Source organism: Aphelocoma coerulescens, chromosome 18 (assembly GCF_041296385.1).
Source record: "Aphelocoma coerulescens isolate FSJ_1873_10779 chromosome 18, UR_Acoe_1.0, whole genome shotgun sequence".
Taxonomy (NCBI): Eukaryota; Metazoa; Chordata; class Aves; order Passeriformes; family Corvidae; genus Aphelocoma; species Aphelocoma coerulescens.
The window spans coordinates 6,563,690-6,586,755 of record NC_091031.1 but is presented as its reverse complement, the minus strand read 5'-3'; the positions used below and the strand labels follow the sequence as shown (position 1 = coordinate 6,586,755).

General features: G+C 41.9%; 1 protein-coding gene across 3 annotated transcripts in view; it reads left to right on the top strand.

Annotated features, from left to right (window-relative positions):
- ABCC3 (ATP binding cassette subfamily C member 3) overlaps positions 1-23,066 on the top strand; it is a 46,729-nt gene that overhangs the window by 14,572 nt on the left and 9,091 nt on the right. For 2 of the 3 annotated variants that reach the window (XM_069032226.1, XM_069032227.1), the window contains exons 5-21: positions 1,416-1,541; positions 2,348-2,409; positions 3,554-3,685; positions 7,698-7,916; positions 10,212-10,389; positions 11,136-11,297; positions 12,263-12,355; positions 13,675-13,878; positions 15,097-15,243; positions 15,644-15,731; positions 16,696-16,762; positions 17,906-18,032; positions 18,363-18,539; positions 19,396-19,563; positions 20,288-20,471; positions 21,398-21,503; positions 22,182-22,335. In XM_069032226.1, coding sequence (XP_068888327.1) covers positions 1,416-1,541; positions 2,348-2,409; positions 3,554-3,685; positions 7,698-7,916; positions 10,212-10,389; positions 11,136-11,297; positions 12,263-12,355; positions 13,675-13,878; positions 15,097-15,243; positions 15,644-15,731; positions 16,696-16,762; positions 17,906-18,032; positions 18,363-18,539; positions 19,396-19,563; positions 20,288-20,471; positions 21,398-21,503; positions 22,182-22,335 — 2,394 coding nt within the window. Of the gene's footprint in view, positions 1-1,415; positions 1,542-2,347; positions 2,410-3,553; positions 3,686-7,697; positions 7,917-10,211; positions 10,390-11,135; positions 11,298-12,262; positions 12,356-13,674; positions 13,879-15,096; positions 15,244-15,643; positions 15,732-16,695; positions 16,763-17,905; positions 18,033-18,362; positions 18,540-19,395; positions 19,564-20,287; positions 20,472-21,397; positions 21,504-22,181; positions 22,336-23,066 lie in introns of those variants that run through there. The other variant, XM_069032228.1, reaches the window with a different exon arrangement.

Here is a 23,066-nt window from a genome sequence, read left to right as displayed (position 1 = left end):
AGAGCAATACCAACACTGTGTATATGTGAACAGACTCCTCTCTTTTTAAAATCTCTTTCCCTTTTGCAGCCTTTTGCTTAAATGGGGATGGGTAGTAATCAGAGAGGACATATTTTAATATGTAAGGTTCCTTTTTGCTTAGGCAGCTTGGCCACATTAGGCAGCTCCATGGTGTCAGTGCCTGATGTGCTGAGGACAGCATTTTGACTCCACTGGGGCTGGGAATAGAGAACAGAAAGTTGGAGGGAGAGGAAAGAAACCTGGGCTGTTATGATTGCTGTTTGAAAACATAGCAGGTTCTCCCACAGTAAGAAACTTGTTAAGTTTTTCCCAGAAACAAATTCACTAAGTAGGGCAAGGCAGATTGCTCCAGTGATTAGATCATCAAAGGCTGGGAGAGAAAAAGAGTGCTTGGAAAACATTAAGGTGATTGCTTCTCCTCAGTGAAATCAGTGTTGATTCTGTTTGGTGATTCCTTGTTTTTATTCTTGCTTCTTTGTAATATTAGCAGCATTATCCTGTTAGCAAGGATTTTCCTGTAGCAGGCTGTTATAAATATTCCAGTGGAGATTGAATTAAACCTTAAATGAGAGCCTGGGCAGAACTTTGTCAGATAATAGCTGCAATCTATGAGACCATTTCAAACACCACTTAGAGGCAGTTTTAATAAGTAAAAATATTGGGCTATCAATGTTTGAATACATAATCATCTTGAAACTGTGGGTGCAGAGCCTTAGAACAAGTCTGGCTAACATTTCTCCTCCTGTGACTGCCCAGAACCAAATATTCCTTCTCTTGCACTTAAGGTTTTTACATTTTAAGTGAACAATGAGAATGTTCAGAATGACATTAGGGCATGAAAGAGCTGTATAAAGGACATACCCTCACAGCAAGAAGTTTTAGGTAAACTGCAGACTCATGATTAGGAAAGGAAATATCTCCAGAGCAGATGGAACTCTTATTATGCAATGCAGTGGTTTTTCTGCAGCTTCTTCTGAGGGTATTTAACACTCACTGCTTGTCAGTGATAAGATGTTAAAGTAAAAGGATGTTCTCTGATCTGGGTTGACAATTCCTATGCTTAAGACATGATCTTGCAAGAACCCCCAGAGGTAATTTAAAAGGATGTTATGTAGTCCTGATTCCGCAGGGTGTCTGCATGCAGTGAAGATGTATAAGCACTTTGAACTTGACATAATTTAATGAAAAGCTTGGAGATAAGCATGTTCTTAGGCACTTGTCAGAGTCCGAGCATACTTTTGTGAGATAATTCCTGCTAGGATCTTCTTTGTAGTATTCAACTGTAGAGGAAGAAAGGAATTGCCAAAAGAAACTGTGAAAAAGGAGAGAGAGAGTACTGGGGAGCTTGGAAGTGCAATAAAAACAATCATTTACAGTGTTTCTTTTCCCTCTAGGGCCATGTAAATGAAAGGTTCAGGTTTACTACATTTTACATCTACTTTGCTTTGATAATCATCGAGTTGATACTTTCGTTTTTTAAAGAGAAGCCTCCATTTTTTTCCCCTGTTAATACAGATGCTGTAAGTATTTTTCTCTTTGCTTTATTTGGATTTTACAAACTATATGGTGTTTTGAGAGTTCCACTGAGAGTACTTGTTATTGAAAGCAGCTTTGGATTGTCATAGACATGGCAATATTTAGTAACCCTCTTACAAAACACTGGGTATGGAGAGTAATATTGGGGTTTGGAGTCTTTTTCCATTATCTGTGCCATCAGAAATGGCTTGAAGCTGTGTGGTGAAAGCAGTTCTCCTGCTTGCTGCTTCACAGCAGTGTAAATTACATTTATGAGCACTGAAGTGTAATATTAATTATTTCAAGAGGGTTTTTTTAGGATATGGTGGTCTGCTTGCTTAACATTCATCTTGAGTTAGTGAAAGTCCATGAGGTTTGTCCTAATAAATGAGTTCTATACATGTTGAGAATAGATATAGGAAAACATTAATAACAGAAGATATTAGTGGTGTCACAGGTTAAATTTCTTCTGCAATCATAAAATAGTCTCTATAATTGGATTTATGTTTGAACCGAGCTGAGACAGAAGTTGAGTTCATGTCTTAAAATGAACATCTCAGAAACTGTAGAATGACATTTCACTTTATAGCTGTGATTTAAAGGCAGTATATGAAGCAGGTTTTAGATATGAAAGGAGTTCAGTGCAACATGGGAAATGAAAAAAATCAATTTATGTCTCATTAGGTCATAGGTCCGTACATGTAATATATAATATGCCAAAACTGATCAAAATAGACTGTTGTATTAAAGTAGTGGTAAATGTCTAACTTTATTTATTTTGGTTTTTTTTTCCCTGATAAATTCATTATAGAATCCATGTCCAGAGTTAAATTCAGGCTTCCTGTCAAGATTGACGTTTTGGTGGTTTACAAGGTGAGTTCTCTCTTCAAGCTGTTGGACAGCTGACAAACCCAAAACCCACTTGTGATCTGTGTTGCACAGAGTGAGCAGTACAGAGATTTTCCCTCTGTGAGTCGTTGATGTTGGATGCTCTCTCATCCACAGTGGTGTCAGCACGTGGAGCATTTGCCTTTTTAGAAACACAGAGCCCAAACTTTTTCTCTGTGAAGTATGGCAGGACAAATAGTGCAGCCCTGGCTGTGCTCAACACATGCTGGAATATAACCTGAACCAAGCCATAGCTCTGTGCTCCACAAGATTAATTGTGGCAGCCTTTCACCCAGCTGAGGGTGCATTTTGTTTCCTGTTGAGGTTTGTGGGTGAATGCTTTTTTATAAGGATGTTTTCTGTGCAAAAGGGAAAGTAAACTGGGTTATCTATACAAATGATTGCCACTGAGGCTGCTGACAAAAGGTATGTGTGTTAAAGATGCAAATTTGAGGTTGGGCCTGCTACTCCATGATAAAGAAGTGGAGCAGCTGTCAAAGGTTGTGTTAAGACCCAATTTTTTCCCAGTGGTTGAGATCTTCATTCTTCTACCCATGTAACTTTTATTGTCCTGGTAACAGCCCTGTAAACTTCTTTTTAGTGAGAGGATGAGATCTTTCTAAACTTGCAGAATGTTCAGCTTCCCCAGCAAGATTCTTGGCAGCTATGATGTTTGTATCCCTTTGACAAAATTCCCCTTACAGTTGAGGAACTGTAGTTTTCAGAAAAATCTGATTTTCCTTTAACTCCAGTAAGCTTCATTTTTGCATTTTGTTCACCTCTGACAGTTATTCCAGATAGACTTATATTTTTTTCACCTCTAAAGCTTCATGTTTGTTTCCATTTAACACCACAATTTCATCCAAATGCTTCTCGTAGCTGGTTTTTATTGTCCTTTTTTTTTTCTGAAGTGGTATTTTCAATAAAATACATGTAATCAGAAATACGTCATGTCCTTTCCTTAATTGCAAACATCAATAAAAGGAACAAAGGGTGATAATTATTCTCTCATCTCCCTTTCTGTGGAGTATCTTCTTGCTTTTGTTAGCTTAATAGTCCTAGAGTTACTGGCAATGCTTTAAGTGCTGTTTTCCAAACTGAATTGGGCTGTTTTTCTCCATATGTGCAGCATGGCAATTCAGGGGTACAAAAGGCCTCTCGAAGACAAAGATCTGTGGTCGCTGAACGAAGATGACACTTCAAAAACTATCGTGCAACAACTGAGTAAAGAGTGGGACAGAGAAAAAGCAGAGTGCAAACAGTGAGTACACGAACAAGTCTGCAAACTTGAGAGCTTGATCTGAGTCCTTTCAACACTCGTAAGTTGCTCATCCGTGAAAATGAGCCAACTAAAAATACACCCACCACTTCGACCTTTCTGCTCTTCCCTCATCAATAGTCAAACTTTCTTATTTTAATATATCTAGGCAGAGGCAAGCAGGAGCCCTGTGGGGCTTGTGTGCCACCAACACACTTTTTAGGTGCTTAAAATCTCCGTGGGCAGGTGGTGCCACTTGCAATGTGGAGAAGGGCTGGAGATGTGTGAGGAGAAGCTGTTGAGTTGGTTGGGTTGTAGAAAATGAACAACTTTTTACCACTGAGCTGGTAGTTGTCTAACTGCATAATTGCATCCCTCCCAGGCATGTTGGAGCACAGCTTCTGGGCACATAAACCAAAAGGAATTCCTCATCATCTCCATCGTGAGTTTTTTGGCCTGGCAGTATTTTTAGCCTTAAGGCTCTCAGCAGTGGGCAAGTCTTCACTTCCCAGTAGTAAAGATAGGAAATTCAAAACATGTGAAAGGCAGGAGGGGAAGAGAGATCCTGCTTTATTGCTGAGACCCTACTGCTGTTGCCTGGAAAATTAGCAGCAAAATTATCCTAATGTCTGATGGAAATGGGATGAGGGTCAGAACTTGCATACAGTTATACCCCTGCTCGAGAGGATTTCCTTCTTATTGCATGTTCTGTCCTGATCTAATCTTAAGAAATTATCTATTGTGCAACTCTACTTCCTTCTCCCACTGGTTTGTGTCCAAAATGTTTCCAAGCAAATACATGTGATAATAGTGTGTTTCAAATGAAAAATGTCAATAAGGAGGAGGCCTGTGCTTCCATTTCCTTTCATTGTGGAGATTTCTTCTCCATGTGGAGGCTTTCCTCTGTTCTCTTCTGTGCATGTCCTTGCCAAATTGGAAAGACCCTATTATTTGATAATATTAGGAGAGAGTTGTAATTTTCTTGGCAAGGCTAAATATGATGTGGAGAGTTCCACATTGCAGCTAAAATTTGAAACATTTCCAGCACTAACACCAGCACCTGTCCACTAGTGCTCTGTGTGGATGTGTTTTAATTCTACTTCAGGGTTTATTTTTGGTTTTTTTCTAAATTTTCTTAATGTCTCTATTTTTATGGTGTTGAATAATGTGCATTTTTGGTCTTTTTGCACAGACATAAGTATTACCCCCCCAGGCTATTTCACAGTAAGAGCACAGCCCGAGTGCAGGAGTGCCTGGGGTCCAGGAAAACTTTTGCTGGGAAACCAGAAACCGTGCCTGGAGTTTTGTCAGGGGATTCATTGCATTTTGGAAACTATTCGTACGAACTGGGGCCAGTTGGCAATGAATTTAGCCATAAATTATGAGTCATATTTAGCTCAGGTAAAATTTTGTGGCAGCTGTATTAATGATTCTAAGATGGGGGAAAGAGCAAAAACAAAGCAAATCACTGTACTCCAGATTTCTGGGTTTCATAGAGCTCTAAAAGCTCTGCTTATTCTTCAGTTATAAGGAGGTATTCTCTGTTACTTCATGTCAAATAACATTAGTGGTACTTGCTTGTGAGCCATTGTAAATACTTTTTTTTCCTTTTAACTCTTATTAAATCTACTCTGAGCAAGCTTTTATGACATTCAAAATGCTGTGTGAATTTGTACACATGTTGAAAGTGTGATGAAAAGTATTTGCAGTGTACACAGTAGTAATTTATTTTTAAAAACTTAATCAGTTACAGCTCTGACATAGCTAAAGCTTTAAACTTGTTTTGTGGTAATGATTATCACATTTCTGTTGTTCCCAAACCTTTTTTGCTTCACAGCTGTCTTGTGAGTTACTGTTAAATAACTGCTAAAATTTAATTTGTTTCTAATGAGTTACAGGAGAGACCAGCATGGATTTAAAATGTGACTATAGATAATAAAGCACACAAAGAGTATTTTTCCTTTCTTTTGCTTGTATGGCTGAAGTTTCTACTCAGTTTACTGATAAGTGCAGTTTCTTCTGAGAAAGTTAGGGCTGTGCTGGATGGAGAAGAGAGAGCTGGAATGCATTTCCCCTCATTTTTAGTTAGCTTGTGATTTTAGAGACTGTCCTTATGAAGACATACTGAAGATGCAGGGCCTTGTCAGCACCACTGAGAAGCTCTGTGTTTTCCCATGAGATAAATCAGTACCTATTACCTGCCCTGCTATTAATAATGGCAACCAGACACATGCTCTTTGCTTTGGTAAAAAGCTGGGTGTGAGCAGTCCCACACACTGCTGAAAACCTGACCTCACCTAACTACGTGTAGTAAACACTAAAAGTGCATTTTCTCCCTCTGGGACTCTTAGCTGCAAGAGAACCATTGCTTTGCTGTTAGCTCAGTGTAATAAACATTTTTAACAGCACAAAGTCAGGGGCAAGTAGTCTTGTTTCTTCAAATCCTTCAATGAGTTTAACAGTCTGGTTGCCAGAAAAACAAGGCTTTGCTCATAAACTCTCCAGGTTTGATCTGGAAGACAAAGACAACACTGTTTTTTGTTCTCTGGGGGGGGGAAATAAATTGTCTGGTTTAGCTTCTCCCCGTGCCCTCAAGCTTTATTGCAAAGACATTGGGATTTGCAAATGGCTTTTTCTGAAAGGATGTGGGCAAGTTTATACATGTGGACTGTTAGCCACAGTGATCACAATGAATGCTCACAGGCTCTTGGAATTATTTGACTCTGCAGCTAGCCAGCTCCAAAAAATCTGCACAGTCTTTATGAAAAATCATAAATTCAACTTCACTTGGTAGTACTTACAAGTTATTTTTCAAATACCTTCTGGTAAGTCTTCACTGTTTCTAGGGTGTCTTTTCCATCTGTTTTTTCTTGTAAAGCTTATGTGCCCCAGACTAATTTCCTTCTCCCTGCTCCACCTGGACTTAGCTTTCCTGTCTGACATTCAGGAAATTGTTCTCAAGTCCCATAGCCCCCAGGAAACAACAGCAATTTGATATTTGCTGCTGGAAAAGTTGCCAGGCTGATGTTTGAGAGTAATTCACAGAGGAAATAATTTCCCAGAGCACACCCTTTGTTGATGGGCAACACCATCAACAGGCACCTAATCCCCAAAGGGGTTTCTATGAAACCCACGTGGAGCCCTGGAGAGCAGTTTGGGCATGTTGGGCCCATTTTTCATCAGTCAGTCTAAAAGAGTATGTGGAAGAGTCACTTTTGTTAGCTATCTGGCAGAGGGAGCAAGGCAAAAAGTACAGAAGGAATCCTAGAATCCTGGAATCATTAAGGTTGGAAAAAACCCCGGTGATTATTGAATGGTTAACAAAATGGATGCAGACAAACAGGGTTTAAATGCTTAAATTGTCAACTGAGTAAAATTTAGGCACCTAAACCCAAGGTTTCTGTCCTGGAAGAATCTGGACAGCTGTGGTCCAGACCTTGGGGATGGGCCAGCTTTGGAGGTGCTGTGGTTTGTACTCAATTTCAAGTTTCCATGAATGCAAAACTTTGTATTTTGAGAGTTCTGTGCCTGCTGCAGTGCCTGTCTCCCCAAGGGGATTCATTGTGCTTCAGTGGAAGCAGCTGTGTGATCGATTAGGATAAAGGTTTAGCACAGCTACTGACTGAACAATGGACACAGGCTCAGAAGGAGTAGGTGAAGGTGCCTTGTGTGGGATGTCCACAGCACCTCTTTGAGGATTCCTGTACAAGAAATTGGAGATCAAAGATGAAATCTGTCCTCTAAGGAAGTCCAGCCTTCCTCTACTCCTCCTTTTGGCCACATTCTCATCCCATGGTGATTGATTTTCTGGCCTGTGGATTGAAAGTACTGCAGAAAAAGAGAAAAGAAAACAAGACTCAATTGCACAAGAGTGGCTGATCCTGAGCACACCTTGATGGTGTTGGTCAGGGGCAGAGCAGTGTGCAGACTTTGGGGTGTTCCTGCAGTGCTGTTCATACAGGGCAGTGCCATTCTCATTGTTAATTGTCTCCTGTCACTTGTTTTGTTTCCCTAGAAAAGAGGATGTGTCATATGTGAAGAAATCAAACCATGTGCTCAATCATGTTGGTGATGGCCCAGAGGAAGCAGAAGTCCTGATCAGAGACAAAAAGCACAATAGGAAACCTTCCTTTCTCAAGGCTTTGTTGAGGACCTTTGGGCCATACTTCTTAATTGGCTCCTTCTTCAAACTGATCCAAGACCTACTGTCTTTTGTCAACCCTCAGCTGTTAAGGTTGGTTTACTCTGTGAGTAGTTTCTATGTGCAATCCCTGTGGAGGCTTGGCTTTGGCACAGGGTGTTTGTTTTTGAAATGCAGAGTTAGTTTCCCTCACAGTGCCACGTGTGTGTGCTCCCTCACCTTCCCCCTGCAATGCCATGAGAGAGGAGTTCTTTGTTGTGGACTCAGCTGTAAATTGGACAAGCTTCACTGACATGCACCATTTGCAAATCGCCCATCACCGGTGGGCAGCTTTGAATTACAAATTACTTGTTGCTCTGTGCTGCAGTCCAAAGCAATTTCTCCCCATTTCTAAAGGATTAGCTGTGAAATCAAAGTGAAGCACTGCTGGCTGGATCCAGTGGTCTCTGGACATCTGATGCCCTCAGGTGTGGATGGTGGTTGCAGCTCAGGCATAACTTGATGTGCAGATGATGTGTGATGCTCCAGTATGTGGTGCTCTGGCCATGCTGCTGTCATCTGGGAAAGGTTTTGGACCATTCAGATGAGTTCATGTGCTCTTAGTTGTGCTCAGCAATGAGAATGTGAGAGGCACAGTTGCAGTGAATTTCCATGTGAAAGAAAATTATGGTTCTATTAAAAAAAAAACAAAAAACAAACCCCAGCAAAGAAAGAGAGAAGTGGTCTGTCCTCAAACTCTTTGTATGAGGAACACCTCTACCTCCCATCTCCAGGGAGGACAGTTGCTCAGCCTGACCCATAAAGGAATTTGCACAACCCCCACATTTTTTTCTTTATTAGTATTATTCTTAAGGTGAGGAATTCACCAGGTAATCATTAACTAGGAGGAAAGCAATGGTGGAATTACCGGCATTTCTATCAAACAATTATTAATGGAAAGGCACATAGTCCTCTTAATGCATGAGAGAGGAATGGAGCTTGGCTGGAGGTCACAGGTGGATGTAGGGAAAGGGAGAAGAGAAGGCTCTGCTCCTATTTGAGTATCTCTTAAAATAACCAGTGTTCTGAGATCATGTTGTTCTGTGGGTGGTTTGTGACATACCCAGAAACTTGCTAAAATGAGAGTTTGACCGAGTATGGTGACATTTAATAGCTGACAGTCTGTCTTCTCCTAGAGCCCCTGGTGAAGAGGAGGCTGCTGGCTGCCTCCTGAGAACACATTAAGTATAACCTATTCTGGGAATTTCTCAAATTTGCATAAATTCCTGAATATGTTTCAGTGATATCTCAAGGCGTATTATGGGGAATTTCTTCTCAAGTCTAAATTCCTGCAGTCTGGGAAAATGCCCTTCTAATGGTAGGGGAAGATGAAAAAGACATGGCTGTCTGGCAGGCTGCATGTAAGATAGTTGTGTGTTTCTAAAAAGATTGGTGAAACCCTGGGACTACCAGGAAGAGGTTTTCCTGAAGCTGTTCACTTTTGCAGCATGAATGATTAGAGCAGTGCAGAAATAAGATCTCTCTGGACTGGAAAAAGAAAGATGTAGCAACCTCATGCTTCTACCACAAAGCTTTGTTTGCCTGATTTGTAGTTTCCAGGTGCATTTTTCTCCTGCTGGTTGTTTGAACCATGGAGCCAAATATCTGTTTCTCCTATATTTTGACAGTTCAGTATTCTGGTCAGTAGGCTGAAATCACAAATGTGATCTTTGAGAGCTCTGGACGCTGCCTTGTGTCACTCTGCTTGTTTGCTGTGTGTCAGCGTGCAGCTCTGGCAGCGAGAGCAGCTGTGAGGAGTAAGAAAGGGCTTATCAACAAAAGATGCTGTAGCCTGCTAAATGGTACCATTTTACAAAAAAAAAAATAGGAGTGAAGAACTCTTTATGCATCCATCCAGGAGGATGTCCTAATTTAGCTTTTTTTTTTGTGGGAAAACACCCCAGGCAGAAGCACTCGGGCTGCTTGAAGAGGATTTGGGTAAGAAGCTGGTTTTGCCTGCTCTGCTGCACTGCCCTACTCTGTCCTGTCATTCGCCTCCTGCCCTGGGGGGCTGCCTAACAGAGCTCAGACAGTCAGCCGTGTGTTTAAACCCTGAATCTCAAGGGAAACTAAGAGTTTCTCTTCATATTTCATTTTCAGGCTCATTTACAAATGGACTTTCTCACTTACAGAGCTGAAGGTTTTGCTGTTGGATCTTTGCAGTGTTGTTCGACTGAAGTCATAACTCAGCCCATATCCTGGAGAGCTGTGTGCTTTTTGTGGTTAGGCAGAGGATGTGGCAGGATGCTGTAGTTGGGAGAAGTTGTGTTACATCCCATTAAATTTGCTGTGTGATTTTTAAATTCTTGTTTCTTTTTCCTTTTCCTTCCCTAATCTACTGACAAACAGCGTATTAATCAGCTTCATTAAGAACAAAGACGCCCCAGCCTGGTGGGGATTTTTGATTGCAGCTCTGATGTTTATCTGTGCTGTGCTGCAGACACTCATCCTTCACCAGCACTTCCAGTACTGCTTTGTTACTGGGATGAGGCTGAGGACTGGGATCACTGGGGTCATATACCGAAAGGTAAGGCTGGAAGCATTCTGTGGGCTGGAACACCAGTGTACAGCCAGGCAAGTGGTCTCAGTGCTCACATATTTAGGGAAGATTAGCCATGTTGGAGAGCCTCCTGGAATACAAAAGACTGGGGGTTTGGTGAGTTTTTAGGAGTACCTCTTTCATACTTTATAGCATTTTCCAGTGATCAGTACTGTAATATGGGTGTTCTGGTAGGTTATTAGACATACCAATACTGGTTCACTTTAAATGCTGAAAGAGGAGAGACTTAGATTAGGTGTAAGGAAGAAATTCTTCCCTGTGAGGGAGGTGAGACCCTGGCACAGGGTGCCCAGAGAAGCTGTGGTTGCCCCATCCCTGGAAATGTCCAGGGCCAAGGTTGGATGGGGCTTGGAGCAACCTGGGATGGTAGAAGGTGTCCCATGGCAGGGGGCTGGAACTGGATGTTCTTTAAGGTCCCTTCCCACCCAAACCATTCCATGGTTTGGAATAGGAATCCAGGAGAAGAGCATGTTTATGCTAAGAGCACATTAGACCAAACAAGGTTTTCTTCAGAGTGCTACATACTGCTTGAGCTGGAGATGCTCATAAGCAAAACCATTTCATGAACTCTTGTTCCTTGGAGGCGTAAGGTGGATTATTTTATTCTTTTTGGAGAAGCACATTCTCAGACAGTGTTGTTTTGCTAATAGTTGAGGATTTGTTCTCCATGTGTATGGAGACTGTGAATGCACTGAAGCTCTCTCCCTTGTCAGTCCTTAGCCATCACAAACTCAGCAAAGCGCTCATCTACTGTTGGAGAAATTGTCAACCTGATGTCAGTGGATGCCCAACGTTTCATGGACCTGATGACTTTCCTGAACATGGTGTGGTCTGCACCACTCCAGATATTTCTAGCTTTGTATTTCCTCTGGCAGGTACAGACATTGTCACAATTTTATTCACAATTCATCTAAATGATGTGCAAGCTTTTTCTTTTTCCTTTTTTTTTAATTTGTCAATTTGACCCTTCACTGCATTTTTTACCAACTTAAATATTCTGTCCTGTAGTAAAATAGCTTTTATTGCTGTACACCCTCATTTAGTGTCTTAATTATTTTGTTCAGCTGATAGGCCAGATGGGCATTTGAAGCAGAATGTTTCCTTTGTCTTTCCCCTGGCCTCACTATACATTGATGGGCTCAGTCTTGGACTCTTGTTCCCAGCAGTTGATACAAATGAGAGCTTGAGGGAAATGGTTTAGAAACCAAACCAAATAAAAACCTGGACATAAGAAATGTCACGTGGAGAGATTATATCCTGCTACATAAAGAAGTTTTGTGTGAGTCAATGTGAAACAGGTCTCACCTGGAATAACCATAATTTTTTCTTTGCTATAGTGACATTGTTTCATTCCAGGTTTATTCCAGGTTCAGTTTGAGCCCTGGCTTTCAGACTTAAAATGTTTCTGTGCAGTTAATGTCTACTGCATAAAACAGTAGCACCAAGTTAACCATATTGATTTCAGCTCAAAAGCCATTAAATTGTAGCAGCTTTGAGTTACTGCTCTGCTGGAAGCTGAGCTTTGGTAGTCAGCAGTTTGTGTGTTTGTACTCACACTGAGGGTACTGGCAGTTCCCCTGATCAGAGAAAAATCAAGAGAGAAATTCCTATCACCGATACCAGCATAGTAATAATAGTAATAATAATAATTCAAAGTGATTATTTTTTCTGTCCTGTTTTTCTGTCTCCTCTTCACAGTTGTTCTGTGGAATCACAGCACTTCACTGGGATAAGTTCAACTTGTCAACATTGATTTCTGTTCCTGTCACTTGTTCTTGTTTTAGTGCTGACCACAGGGAACACTCAGGTGCAACAACTTACTCTTTCTTTTTAAATCAAGACTTTAGGGCCTTCTGTGCTGGCTGGAGTTGCTGTGATGGTCTTACTTATCCCGTTTAACTCTGCAATAGCAATAAAAACCAGAGCATTCCAGGTAAGGTAGCAGCAGAGGAGGTAATGTTATATGAATTGGCAGCTGTGCTATGAGAAGTGAAGACATCAGGGGTTGTTAATAAGATGCCATTTGCAACAATTTACTTATGAGTAAGAATGTACCGATATATTTAATAACTGTATCCTCTTAAATACTTTTTCCATAGTGAATTGAATGTAATTTAAGGGAAAGGTGTATCACTGAGCCAGTGGCTTCTTCATACCCCTGGAGCAGCTTTTGGGATTAGCAAGAGGTTTCTTTGTCTCCATATCCCTTCAACTGATATCTTCCTCTAGGAGTATCTAGAAAAAGAGTAAATAAATGCTGTTCTTTAAGCTGCAAATGAATGTTTTCGGAGGTGGCAGCTAAATCCTGACAGTTTGAGTTTTATGCTAAAAGGTGGTGTTGATGTTCACTGCTACTGAGCTGGGCCAAATTTCATTTATTATCTTAAGGTAAAATGATCCTTTATTCCTTTCTTAGCTGTCTCCAGTCAGGGAAAGCTGAAAAAAATACCAATATAACAGTGCCCTCTGGCTTTGTGCTAGAAAAAATCTAGTAACTGGCTTGTGCTGTGCAGCCTATCAGACTGTTTGGAAGATTAAAAAAAAAAATTAGAAGTCAGTCTGTTGGTGTAAAAAAAGGTAAGAGTTGGAAAATGAATATCAATTATGACATTTAAGCACAGCCTTAGTAACAGAGTGATATTATTATGTGCCTTAAAGAGACATACAGGCTTTTAAAATCTCTTGGGTGGTGACATGTCAGTAGTAACATTCCTTTTCTCCCTTTCCCATTAGGAGATGCTCAGAGCTGCATAACTTGCTGTGCATGTGTGTGTGAATTTTGTCTATAAATTTGAACAGGGATGTTTTTATTTTAATAACTGAATGAAGCACTGTATTTTCATACATAGGGAAAAAAACCCCTCGGAGTAGCCAAAATTTCCAAGGGATAAGAAATACAACTGAGCAAACAAGGAAGAAAAAAAAATCTGAAGAAATCAAAGGAAGTGGTAGGGTAGTATTTTTGTGAAGTGCCTGAACCTTTCTTTAAGATGGTTTAAAAATGTAGCCCTTAGGAGTGAAGATGGGTGGAAAGCTTTTGTACTCTGCTTTCCAGGCATTTCCTTTGATTTGCGGTGTATTTGGAGATACTGGCTTGCACAATAAGCTGACAACAGTCCGGATTTCTGTAATTACCTTTTGCATCCTCTTCAGAAATAGCCCGAGGGCCACCACAGCTGTGAGACAGATGTTGAAAGCTCTTCTGTAGTCCTGGCTGTGACTCTCTGTCTGCTCTGTTTACCAATAACCCAGGTGGAGCAAATGCGATACAAAGACTCCCGCATTAAATTAATGAACGAGATCCTGGGTGGCATCAAGGTGCTGAAGCTCTATGCTTGGGAGCCATCCTTTTCAGAAAAGGTCCTGGAGATCCGGAAGAATGAGCTGAGAGTTTTGAAAAAATCTGCCTACCTCAACTCTCTGTCCACCTTTGCCTGGATCAGTGCACCCTTCCTGGTAAATTGAATTTGCATGGCCCTCTAAGCTGTACAAGTGCACCCTTGAAGGATAAGTCTGAGGCTTTCTGCTTGCTAATGTACATAGGAATAAAATGTAAATACTTTTTGAAGAAATTATTCACATGCTTTGAATCAGAGTTCCCTGTTCTCAAGAGCCCCTTTGTTAATCGGTATTAAAGTATTTTGTGATAAAGCCTGCCAGTGGAAGCTGGGAATAGCTGTCACAGGAGAATTTCCAACCACTTCAAAGTACTTTCCATAACAAATTGAAACTAGAATTTGAAACCTCAGAGAGATCTGTGAATAGCAAAAGAAACTTTAATTGAGTCAGTCAGGACAACGTCTGTCTTTAGCTCTCATTTCTACCTTCGTGTTACAGTGCTCTGCTTGTTTTAGTGAGAGAGGGAGTTGTTAAATTATTCTACAACCCAAAAAAGAGATTGATTTAATGTGGAAACTAAAGCCCAAATGATAACATTGCCAACTCTGAAATACTTTTTCCTCAATTTTGTCTTTTCCTCTATTTTCCACTTCACTGGACTGTGATCCCTTTTGCAGAAAGGGTTTTGGTGAATTAAACCATTCAAATAAGTCCTTGGTCAAAACTATTCCCAGCCAACTTTTCTCGAGATCAAAGGCCCAGCCCTGCAGGAATGATCTGAAGAGCCTGGAGGTCCTGCCCTTTTCATGGTTCCTTAAAGTCACTGCACTCCCTTCGGTGCACATTGCTGTTCCTGCTCACTGTGAGTTTGCTGCACAGGATGGTCCTTCCACAGTGGATGGCCCCTGTCATACAGCAATCCAGCAAATAACTTGGACTCCACTCCCTTTTCTGTTGAGCAGTGAATCTTGTTTGCTTAGCCTGCAGTTTACAATGGGAAAATTTGCTTGGGTGGAGCTGGAAGAAACCACGACCTGATAACAGCTTTTCCTTTTTATTTGCCCAAGACATGTAGTTCACCTCTTGAAACTCTTAGTTCAATTGAATGTAGCCATTAGAAACCTGAAAGTTCTTTTATTCTGTGTGCCCTTTTTCGGTACCACCTTGTCCATAGGACTTGTCATTCTTAAAGCATATTGAAAAGGTCAGAAATGAGGAATTTTCCTGGTTTTGTGGTTGATACTTTTATTTCCAAGATGCCTGTCAGGCTTGAGTGCTTTTAAAATGTCAGAATATGCCACACATCTCACAGTAAACTCCCTTTCTGGCTTTCAGGTAGCACTGACAACGTTTGCTGTGTATGTCTCTGTGGACGAGAAGAATATCCTGGATGCAGAAAAGGCTTTTGTCTCCCTGTCCTTGTTCAATATCTTGAAGTTTCCCCTCAATATGCTTCCACAAGTCATTAGCAACATTGCACAGGTAAGGAGGGCCTGGAGCACTGGTTGTTCTGAAAAATTTGAACAGAAAGAACATATCCTTGATTTCTGGAATGCAGAGATCCCTTGGATCTGCCTGTTAGCTGGTTTTCCTTTTAATATCCTTTCTTTCCTGTTACCCTGCATTGGAAAGCCTGGCATCTTCTCAGTGAGGCTGGCTGTGTGAATTTTGCTTCGCTCAGATAAACTCAGCTTGGTGTGAGAAATTTCACAGTTAAAAGCTTGAATTTCAGCATAAGACTCATTGCAGGGAAGGAATGACTCACTGTTCAGGAAGCCCATGGGGGGAAGCTCAAGGCATTGTGCATGCTTTTTTTTTCAGTAGTAAGAGCACTACGTTCTCATTAAAAGAATGATGAAATAACTCCACATTCTTTTCTTAGACAAGCGTTTCCCTAAAGAGAATTCAGCAGTTCCTGAGTCATGATGAACTGGATCCAAATTGTGTGGAAACAGAAGTGATTGCACCAGGTAAAGATGTTGGTATTTTTCTAAGCTATGCTCATGCAGCAGGCATATCTCTTTTGGACTGGTTGAGCTATAAAGAAAGGCAAAAAGAAAGTAACAATGGTAATCTTGGGTTAAAAAAAAAGGGAAGAAACTGCTGCTCTGAAAAGTATGTGTTTAGTGTTGAGGCTATGTGGAAATCAGAAAAGTTTCTGGCCATATTTTTGAGCTGATTTTGGGCCTGAGTTTGCATCTGTAATGTGCTGGACGCTACCTGCACTGAATGTGGAGTGCAGCCACTGACTATGGACAGCAAGACTTGTTCAAACCTTTCACACTGCACAAATGCTCAGGAACTTTGTGAGCAGTTTTGATTACTTCTGTTCAAAACAATATCCCAAAACAATTGAGCAAGCCAGGTGGTCTCAAAAAAATGTGTTTTATCAAGTAACAGCGGCTTGAAACTTGTGTGTGATGCTGTAGACAGAGGAAGAGGGATGGCCACGTGGCTGCCATGCAGTTACTGTTCTACCCTACCCCACCCACCAGGAGGCAAAGAAAACCTGTGGATCCATAACTTGTTAAGTGTGGCAAGCGAAAAGCTGCAGAATGTCAAAGTTAATCTGATATGTCAAAGTCAACAGCATGCAGTGATCTCCTACTGACTTGGAAGGGGTTTCTGAAGTAAAGTTGTGCTGATGCTGAACAGCACATGTTGGGAGCAGCCCCACCAGGGCAGAGTGAAGCAGGGCATCTTTTCAGCTCGCTAGATCTGTCAGGTCAGTCTATAGCTTAAGCTGCAGTCAGTTATTTTCACTCTGAACAAGCCTGTCTTGTGACCCGCAGGCATGAGCCTGTGCTTCCCGTGCCAGCAGAAAAGGGAAATGCAGTGTGTGTAAATAAAGATCCCTCTGTCAGCCTGTTCTCAGTTGTGCTTTTGTGTGTAACACATTTCCTGCCCCTCTGTTGTTGCGTTTTTGCCACACAGGCAATGCCATCAGTGTAAGAAATGCGACGTTCAGCTGGGGAAAGGAGCTTAAGCCAACGCTGAAGGAGTAAGATTTCTTTGTGCAGTTGCAATACAACATCTACTTGGTTCCTGGGTCCTGGGAGGTCTGTTTGAAAGGTTCTGGTAAAAACCATGCATCATATGTCAGCATCTCTTCTGCCTTTAAAACATGGAGCCAACCCTCATGCCTCGTGGTCTTTGGGCTTTATAGAACAAGGCTGTAAGGCTTTACCTCCACAGCAACCAGCATAAAATAGTTACCTATTGAAAGACAGGCTATGTAAATTCCTTAAACAGACTTTTTTTTTTAACTGAAGCATTGGACAAATCAAATTGATCTGATGGATTTTGAGGACAGTTGAAATGTCTGTGTTTGGACCTAGGTGTGCCAGCAGTGGTCTGTTCCTTGAAGAGTCTTGTGGCAGACTCATCCCTGTGGTGGTGGAAGGGCCATCTCCAGACTGTGGGGGTGAATGTTCTGTGCATTTGCCTATTTGAATGAACACAAAATTTGCCTGGAAGCATATATTCCTTCTGTTATGCATCAGGATCTGTGTAAACAGAAGTCTGGCTTGATTTTGTTAGTGAAAAGCACTTTGATGGCAAAGAGACTGTGTGTCCATTAGTCATTTTTGTATCAGTTCACCTTCAGGACCTAAAGCAGTACCTTTAAGAACATAGTGGGGAAAACAGTAAAGGATTTTAATTGGGGAAGTCCTGTTTTTCTCGTGTCACTGTGAGCCCTATTTACCAGCACTGGAAATACAGTTCTAAAGTGGTTTGAACATTTTTTAGATGGGATGTATTCACTCACTACTTTTGAACAATTGCTTTTGGTTTTAAAATCAAACCCCAAAATACTTCAGGAAGATTGTCTGCTTTCAAAATGGTTATTAACCCAATTTGACTTGCAGATGGATTGATACAACACAGAAAAGAGTCTTAGAAGGCTTATTAACAATCCTACTGCTTTAGCAACCAGCAAGATAAATTATGCTGAGTTTTCATTTGCTTCTCAAATTCTGGTTACAGTTGATTGTATGCAAGAAAGGGAGGAGAAAACCAGTGACCAAGCTTTGCTTATTATATCCAGCCAGGCTGTGACCGTGTATTTCAGCCCTGGTTTAAAGACCCCTGATTTCCATAGTAAACTAATGTTTAATTAATTTCCAGCCTGTTTCCTCCACAGTATAAATATGTTGGTCCCCAGTGGTTCTTTGGTTGCCATTGTTGGCCATGTTGGCTGTGGAAAGTCTTCTCTGGTGTCTGCTCTCCTGGGTGAGATGGAAAAGCTGAAAGGAGAAGTGGCTGTGAAGGTTGGTGTTGTTTATGAAACCATTTAATGATGGTAGGGAAATGTGCTGCTTTTGCCTGCCCTTGCTTAGAATGCATCTAAGGCTGCAGAGGGAATTCTAGTTGCTCCTCTGGCAGCTTGTCTGCATGTTTGAGTTTTGCCCACTTTTATATGAAATTACTTTCCTGATTTGATCAATGATACATGAGCAGTTAGCACACATATACATATAATGTGAATGTATTGGAACCAGGAGCTATCTATATATGTGCTGAAGATCTTACCCAGAGCTCTAAGCATGAGTTCTTGCTTGTTATAAGGCAGAGGTTTTCTCTCTCTTCCCTTTTTCTAGGGTTCTGTTGCTTATGTGCCTCAACAAGCCTGGATCCAGAATGCCACGCTGAAAGATAACATTTTGTTTGGCCAAGCTCCTAATGAGGAAAAATACCAAAATGCCCTGGAGGCCTGTGCTTTAAAAACTGACCTGGAAGTGCTGCCAGGAGGAGATCAAACTGAGATAGGAGAGAAGGTAATTTTTTTAGGTAGTTTTTTGGTTTTTTTTTCAAGTCAGACCTGCCTGGGGAATCCGCTCTAGCTAAAGAGAGAATACTGTAAAGTCAGCACTTGATTTGATTTGATCTTCACAATGGCATCTGTGCTACAATCAACACCAAAACATGCAGGGCAGTTCTCTGGAAAGCACTTGGACTTAAACTTTTCTGTAACTTTGGGCTTGTGTATGTATTGTGATGCAGAATTACACATCCAGCCCTGGAAGATCAGCATACCCTCTATTTGTCATGAATTGTAAAGGTGCATCTGTCCAGAATCACTGAAGGCCTTCCTTTTCCTCTAGGGATAAAAAGGGAGGGACCATGTGGTTGTGCTTCAAGTGGGGAAAAAAAAAAATTATATGATTATCCCTTAACACATTTTAATGAGAAACATTTACACCTGTGATTACCAACGAATATATTCTTTTTTCATAGGCCTCTAAGTTTGAGCTAGGTTTCATGAAATGGCATGGAGATGTAGATTTGTGTGTAAAATGCAAGATGTGGAAGATGTTCCAGGTGCCACAGCCTCGCTTTGAAATTTGCATTTTACATCCTGATCGACAGTTTTGCTTTTTATAGTTTTGTGTTTTAACAGCTCCCTTTAGGAGCTTATTAAAAAGAGACTTACTCCATCTCCAGATTGCTGGGTGAGTGGAAAGCTTGGCAGTGAACAGGCAGATCTAGAGGCGTTCTGTGCCTGTCTCTGGGTGGGTTATTCTCTCCAGTGTCTCATGTTTCAGTGTAGCACCCCAGTGCTGGGCTGGGTGAGAACCATGAGAAGTCAGAGCTTTTGTGTGACACGTTTTATTCTCTCCTGTCTCCCTCCAGGGCATCAACCTGTCGGGGGGGCAGCGGCAGCGTGTGAGCCTGGCCCGTGCCGTGTACAGCAGCTCGGACATTTTCCTGCTGGACGATCCCCTGTCCGCTGTGGACTCCCACGTGGCCAAGCACATCTTCGACAAAGTCATTGGCCCAGATGGGGTCCTGAAGGGAAAAGTAAGCTGGGGTTTAGATCCTCTTAAAAACACACACAAACTCAGAAACACCGGAGCTGTTTCACCACCCAGGCCTGAGTGCCAGCTCATTCCTGAATTTCTGTGTGTAGCTGGCAATGTGGGCACCTTTCCTCACAGCCCAGGCTGTGGTGAAACGCTGCTCACACAGGCCTGGGAACGCTGTGGTCTGGTCAGAATGTGCAGAGGCAGAAACCTGCCCTGTCTTTTAAAATCCCTCCTGTGTGAGATCTCCAAAAAACAAGGGATGTGCTGGAACTTGCACAGGCTGGTGGTGTTAATTGTTGTTACTCCAAGGCAGCCAGGAAGCTGCACCAAATGAGGATGTTACAGAGGACTTTGGCAATAACAACCCAAACTCCAGCGGCTTTGCTGCACCTTCCTCTCCTGCTGTCATCTTCTCGGGTCATCTCGGAGCTCAAAAGGAAAGGGCTGCAAAGAAAATCAGCATAAGGGAAGGAGGGAATGATAATTCAGTGTGTTTACTTTCCTCTGTTTTTGTCAGCAGTAGGAGCATAGTGAGTTCATGTACGTATTTCCAAGCTGATTTGCCTGATGTGGACAGTGTTATTTCACTGGGCATTTCACCTTGACACAATAATTCACTCCCTGTCCCAAAAATGTGGTAGTATTTAGCTTGCTGAGTACTGTCAGTCCCCTCAGTACAACTGAGAGATTTGTGGGTTTTTTTCCTTTTCCCTATCCAGACCCGAATCCTGGTGACCCATGGCATTAGCTTCCTACCTCAGGTAGACCATATAATTGTCCTGGTAGATGGCAAAATCTCTGAAATGGGATCTTACCAAGACCTTCTGAAACAAAACAAGGCCTTTGCAGAATTCCTGCGGAATTATGCACTGGATGAAGACATTGAAGAGGATGAACCAACAAGTACAGTATTGTTTTTTCTTAAAACATGTCTTTTTTTGTCAACAAGATTACAGATATTTTCTCTGTAAAGTGTCCCTGGTTCTTCATGACAACCTGGCATTTGCCTTTCTGTACTACCGTGAAAATTATTGTCTGTGGCCAGGTCTGTATGACTGAGAAATCTTTTCACAAGTTTTCTTTCAAAATTTCATGTGGTTTGTCCTAGAAAAAAGCAATTCTTGTCTTAGAAATTATTTTAAACTTGGGAATTTATTTTACAACTAGCAAGGTCAAGCTCAGCAGGAGGACAGAATAGCCAAGAACAAACTGGGCTTGCTATCAAATGGGCTACCCAGAGTCTGCTGTGTTTTCTGTTTATATGTGGTTGGGGTTTTTTTTCATGTAGCAAAGTTCAAATGACAATTTAATCTTGGGTTGCTTTTCAGCTTGGTTTGATTCTGACAAAATGATGCAGGATGAAAGCATTCTGGTGGATGTTTCCCCTGTGTGACAGTGTTCCCACGCTCTGTGATTGCAGCACTGCTGCTCTCCAGCCAGGCAGAGGAACATGCACGGCACCTTCCAGCCACAGCAGAGGCTTGCAGGACTCCTGATGTGACTCCCCCAGCCCAGGGTCATGCCTAGAGCATGCCCTATGAGTGAATTTAGCTAGAAGCAACTCTAACACTATTTCCTGGCATTCTGATGGCTTAAAGGGATGTGATATAAATGTATTTGGCAGCCAACCTGCCTCACAAGATTTTGCAATTTTGTTAGGAGAAGTGATGCACAGAAGAGATATGAGCAGAGCTAGGGGGGAGCTTATGCACTATGATTTTCCTGATGGGGTTTTGTTTTTCATTACTCTTCCTTTGTATAGCCACCTTTCTCTGGGTTCCCTGTGCTTTTCTGTGGCAGAAAATCTGAGGTGAGATCTTGTCTTGCAGTGCTGGAGGAGGAGGAAGTGCTGCTGGCTGAAGACACCCTCAGCATCCACACAGACCTGGCCGATAACGAGCCTGTGACAAACGAGGTCCGCAAACAGTTTCTTAGGTAAACACAAGATCCTTGCATTTCTAGTCTGTCTGGGGGAAAAAACCATCTTTCAGATGTCAGTCACTTGCTGCTCCTCCACCTGGGCTTTAGTTTCCTCAATTTCCTCTCGTAAATAAATTGGTTTAGTATCCTTTTAAAAGTAAACGTGAACACAGAAAGAAGATCCGACATCTATTCCTTCAGTCTTCTTTCAGCCTGGACTGAACCAATTTCTAAAAGCAACTCTGGTTCTCAGGTAACACCACTGTGTGTATTTACCCACACAACACTGAACTGCTGCCAGATGTGTGATAAATAAACCCCTTGAATTGCACCTTTCCATTGGGAGCCTTGGAAATCTTTAAAGGTTTTATAATCATACCCATAGGTGCTGTCCAGCTACTGCTGGTATGAGAACAGAGAAGCTCAGGGTTTCGTTTGAAATGCCTGCCTTGCCATGAAGCCTCTAAAGGCCTTTTCCAAGGAGCTCAGGCTCTGCTGCAGCCTTTCATAGATCCTGTATTTCTGGCATCCCTGAAAATGCAGCGGGGTGGTGCAAGCACCCACAGCTGTGAGTGAGGCTGGCATGGGAACTTAGTAGAAGAGCTGGGAATAAATCCAATTCACATCCCAGCCTTGCTTTAGCACTGCTACAATATGCCCTTTTTCTCCTAATGACTCTTTTGTTTTAACTAGGCAACTTAGTGTAGTGTCTTCTGAGGGAGGAGAATGTCCCAACAAAATGTCAACGAAGCGAAGAGTCTGTGAGAAGAAGCCAGCAGAGCCTCCTCTGCCAAGAAAAAATGCTAACGAGAAACTTATTCAGGCTGAAACCACTGAAACAGGCAGGGTATGGTTTGATTCCCCCCCTCCCCTTTTCTACCTTTTTTTCCTGTTTGAAAAAAAAAAAAAAAAATCCTTTTTATTTTAACGTTTGATCCCGTTCTGTTAAATGTGTTGTATAAATCACAACTGCAGGCTTTAGGCACTAATCTAGTGGCCACTGATCATTCAGATTAGGGATTTTGGCAGAGGTTTTGGCACCTAGCTAGCCCTATATACTTAAGGAAAAAAAAAAAGGAAAAAAATCATCTCTTCCAGCTCCCTCCACAGTCACCCGATACTGCGGAGCTCTGCACTCCATCAGCCCTGCCTTTGCCTCACAGAGCTTTCAGCACTGTTGGTTTTTAAACTGTTTGGCTGCTGCTGAGTCCAGCTGCAGCACTGGGTTACAGGAGCCAGCTGCCTCTGGGTGCCAGCAGGGCTGTTCTGCCTAAATACCTGCCAACCCAACTCCAGAGTATTTTGTGCTTGTAGGTACAAAGGGGGCTGTATTCCTCCTGAGTAGGGCCAGGGAGAGAAAAGGGAACAAGAAAAAAGAGAAGATGGGAACACAGAAGTAAAAGAAAAGGACAGAAAGGAGCAGCAGATGGAAGAGGAGCAGGGAGGTTTGATTCGAACAAAGCCCCTTCCCTCAGTTCAGAAGGCTCCGTGTGCTCTGTTTAGTCTGATGTATGTGGTCCATGGCACAGACATGCAATCAGCTTTTTCTGTGGATTATTTTAGCCTTCAAAGTTCCTA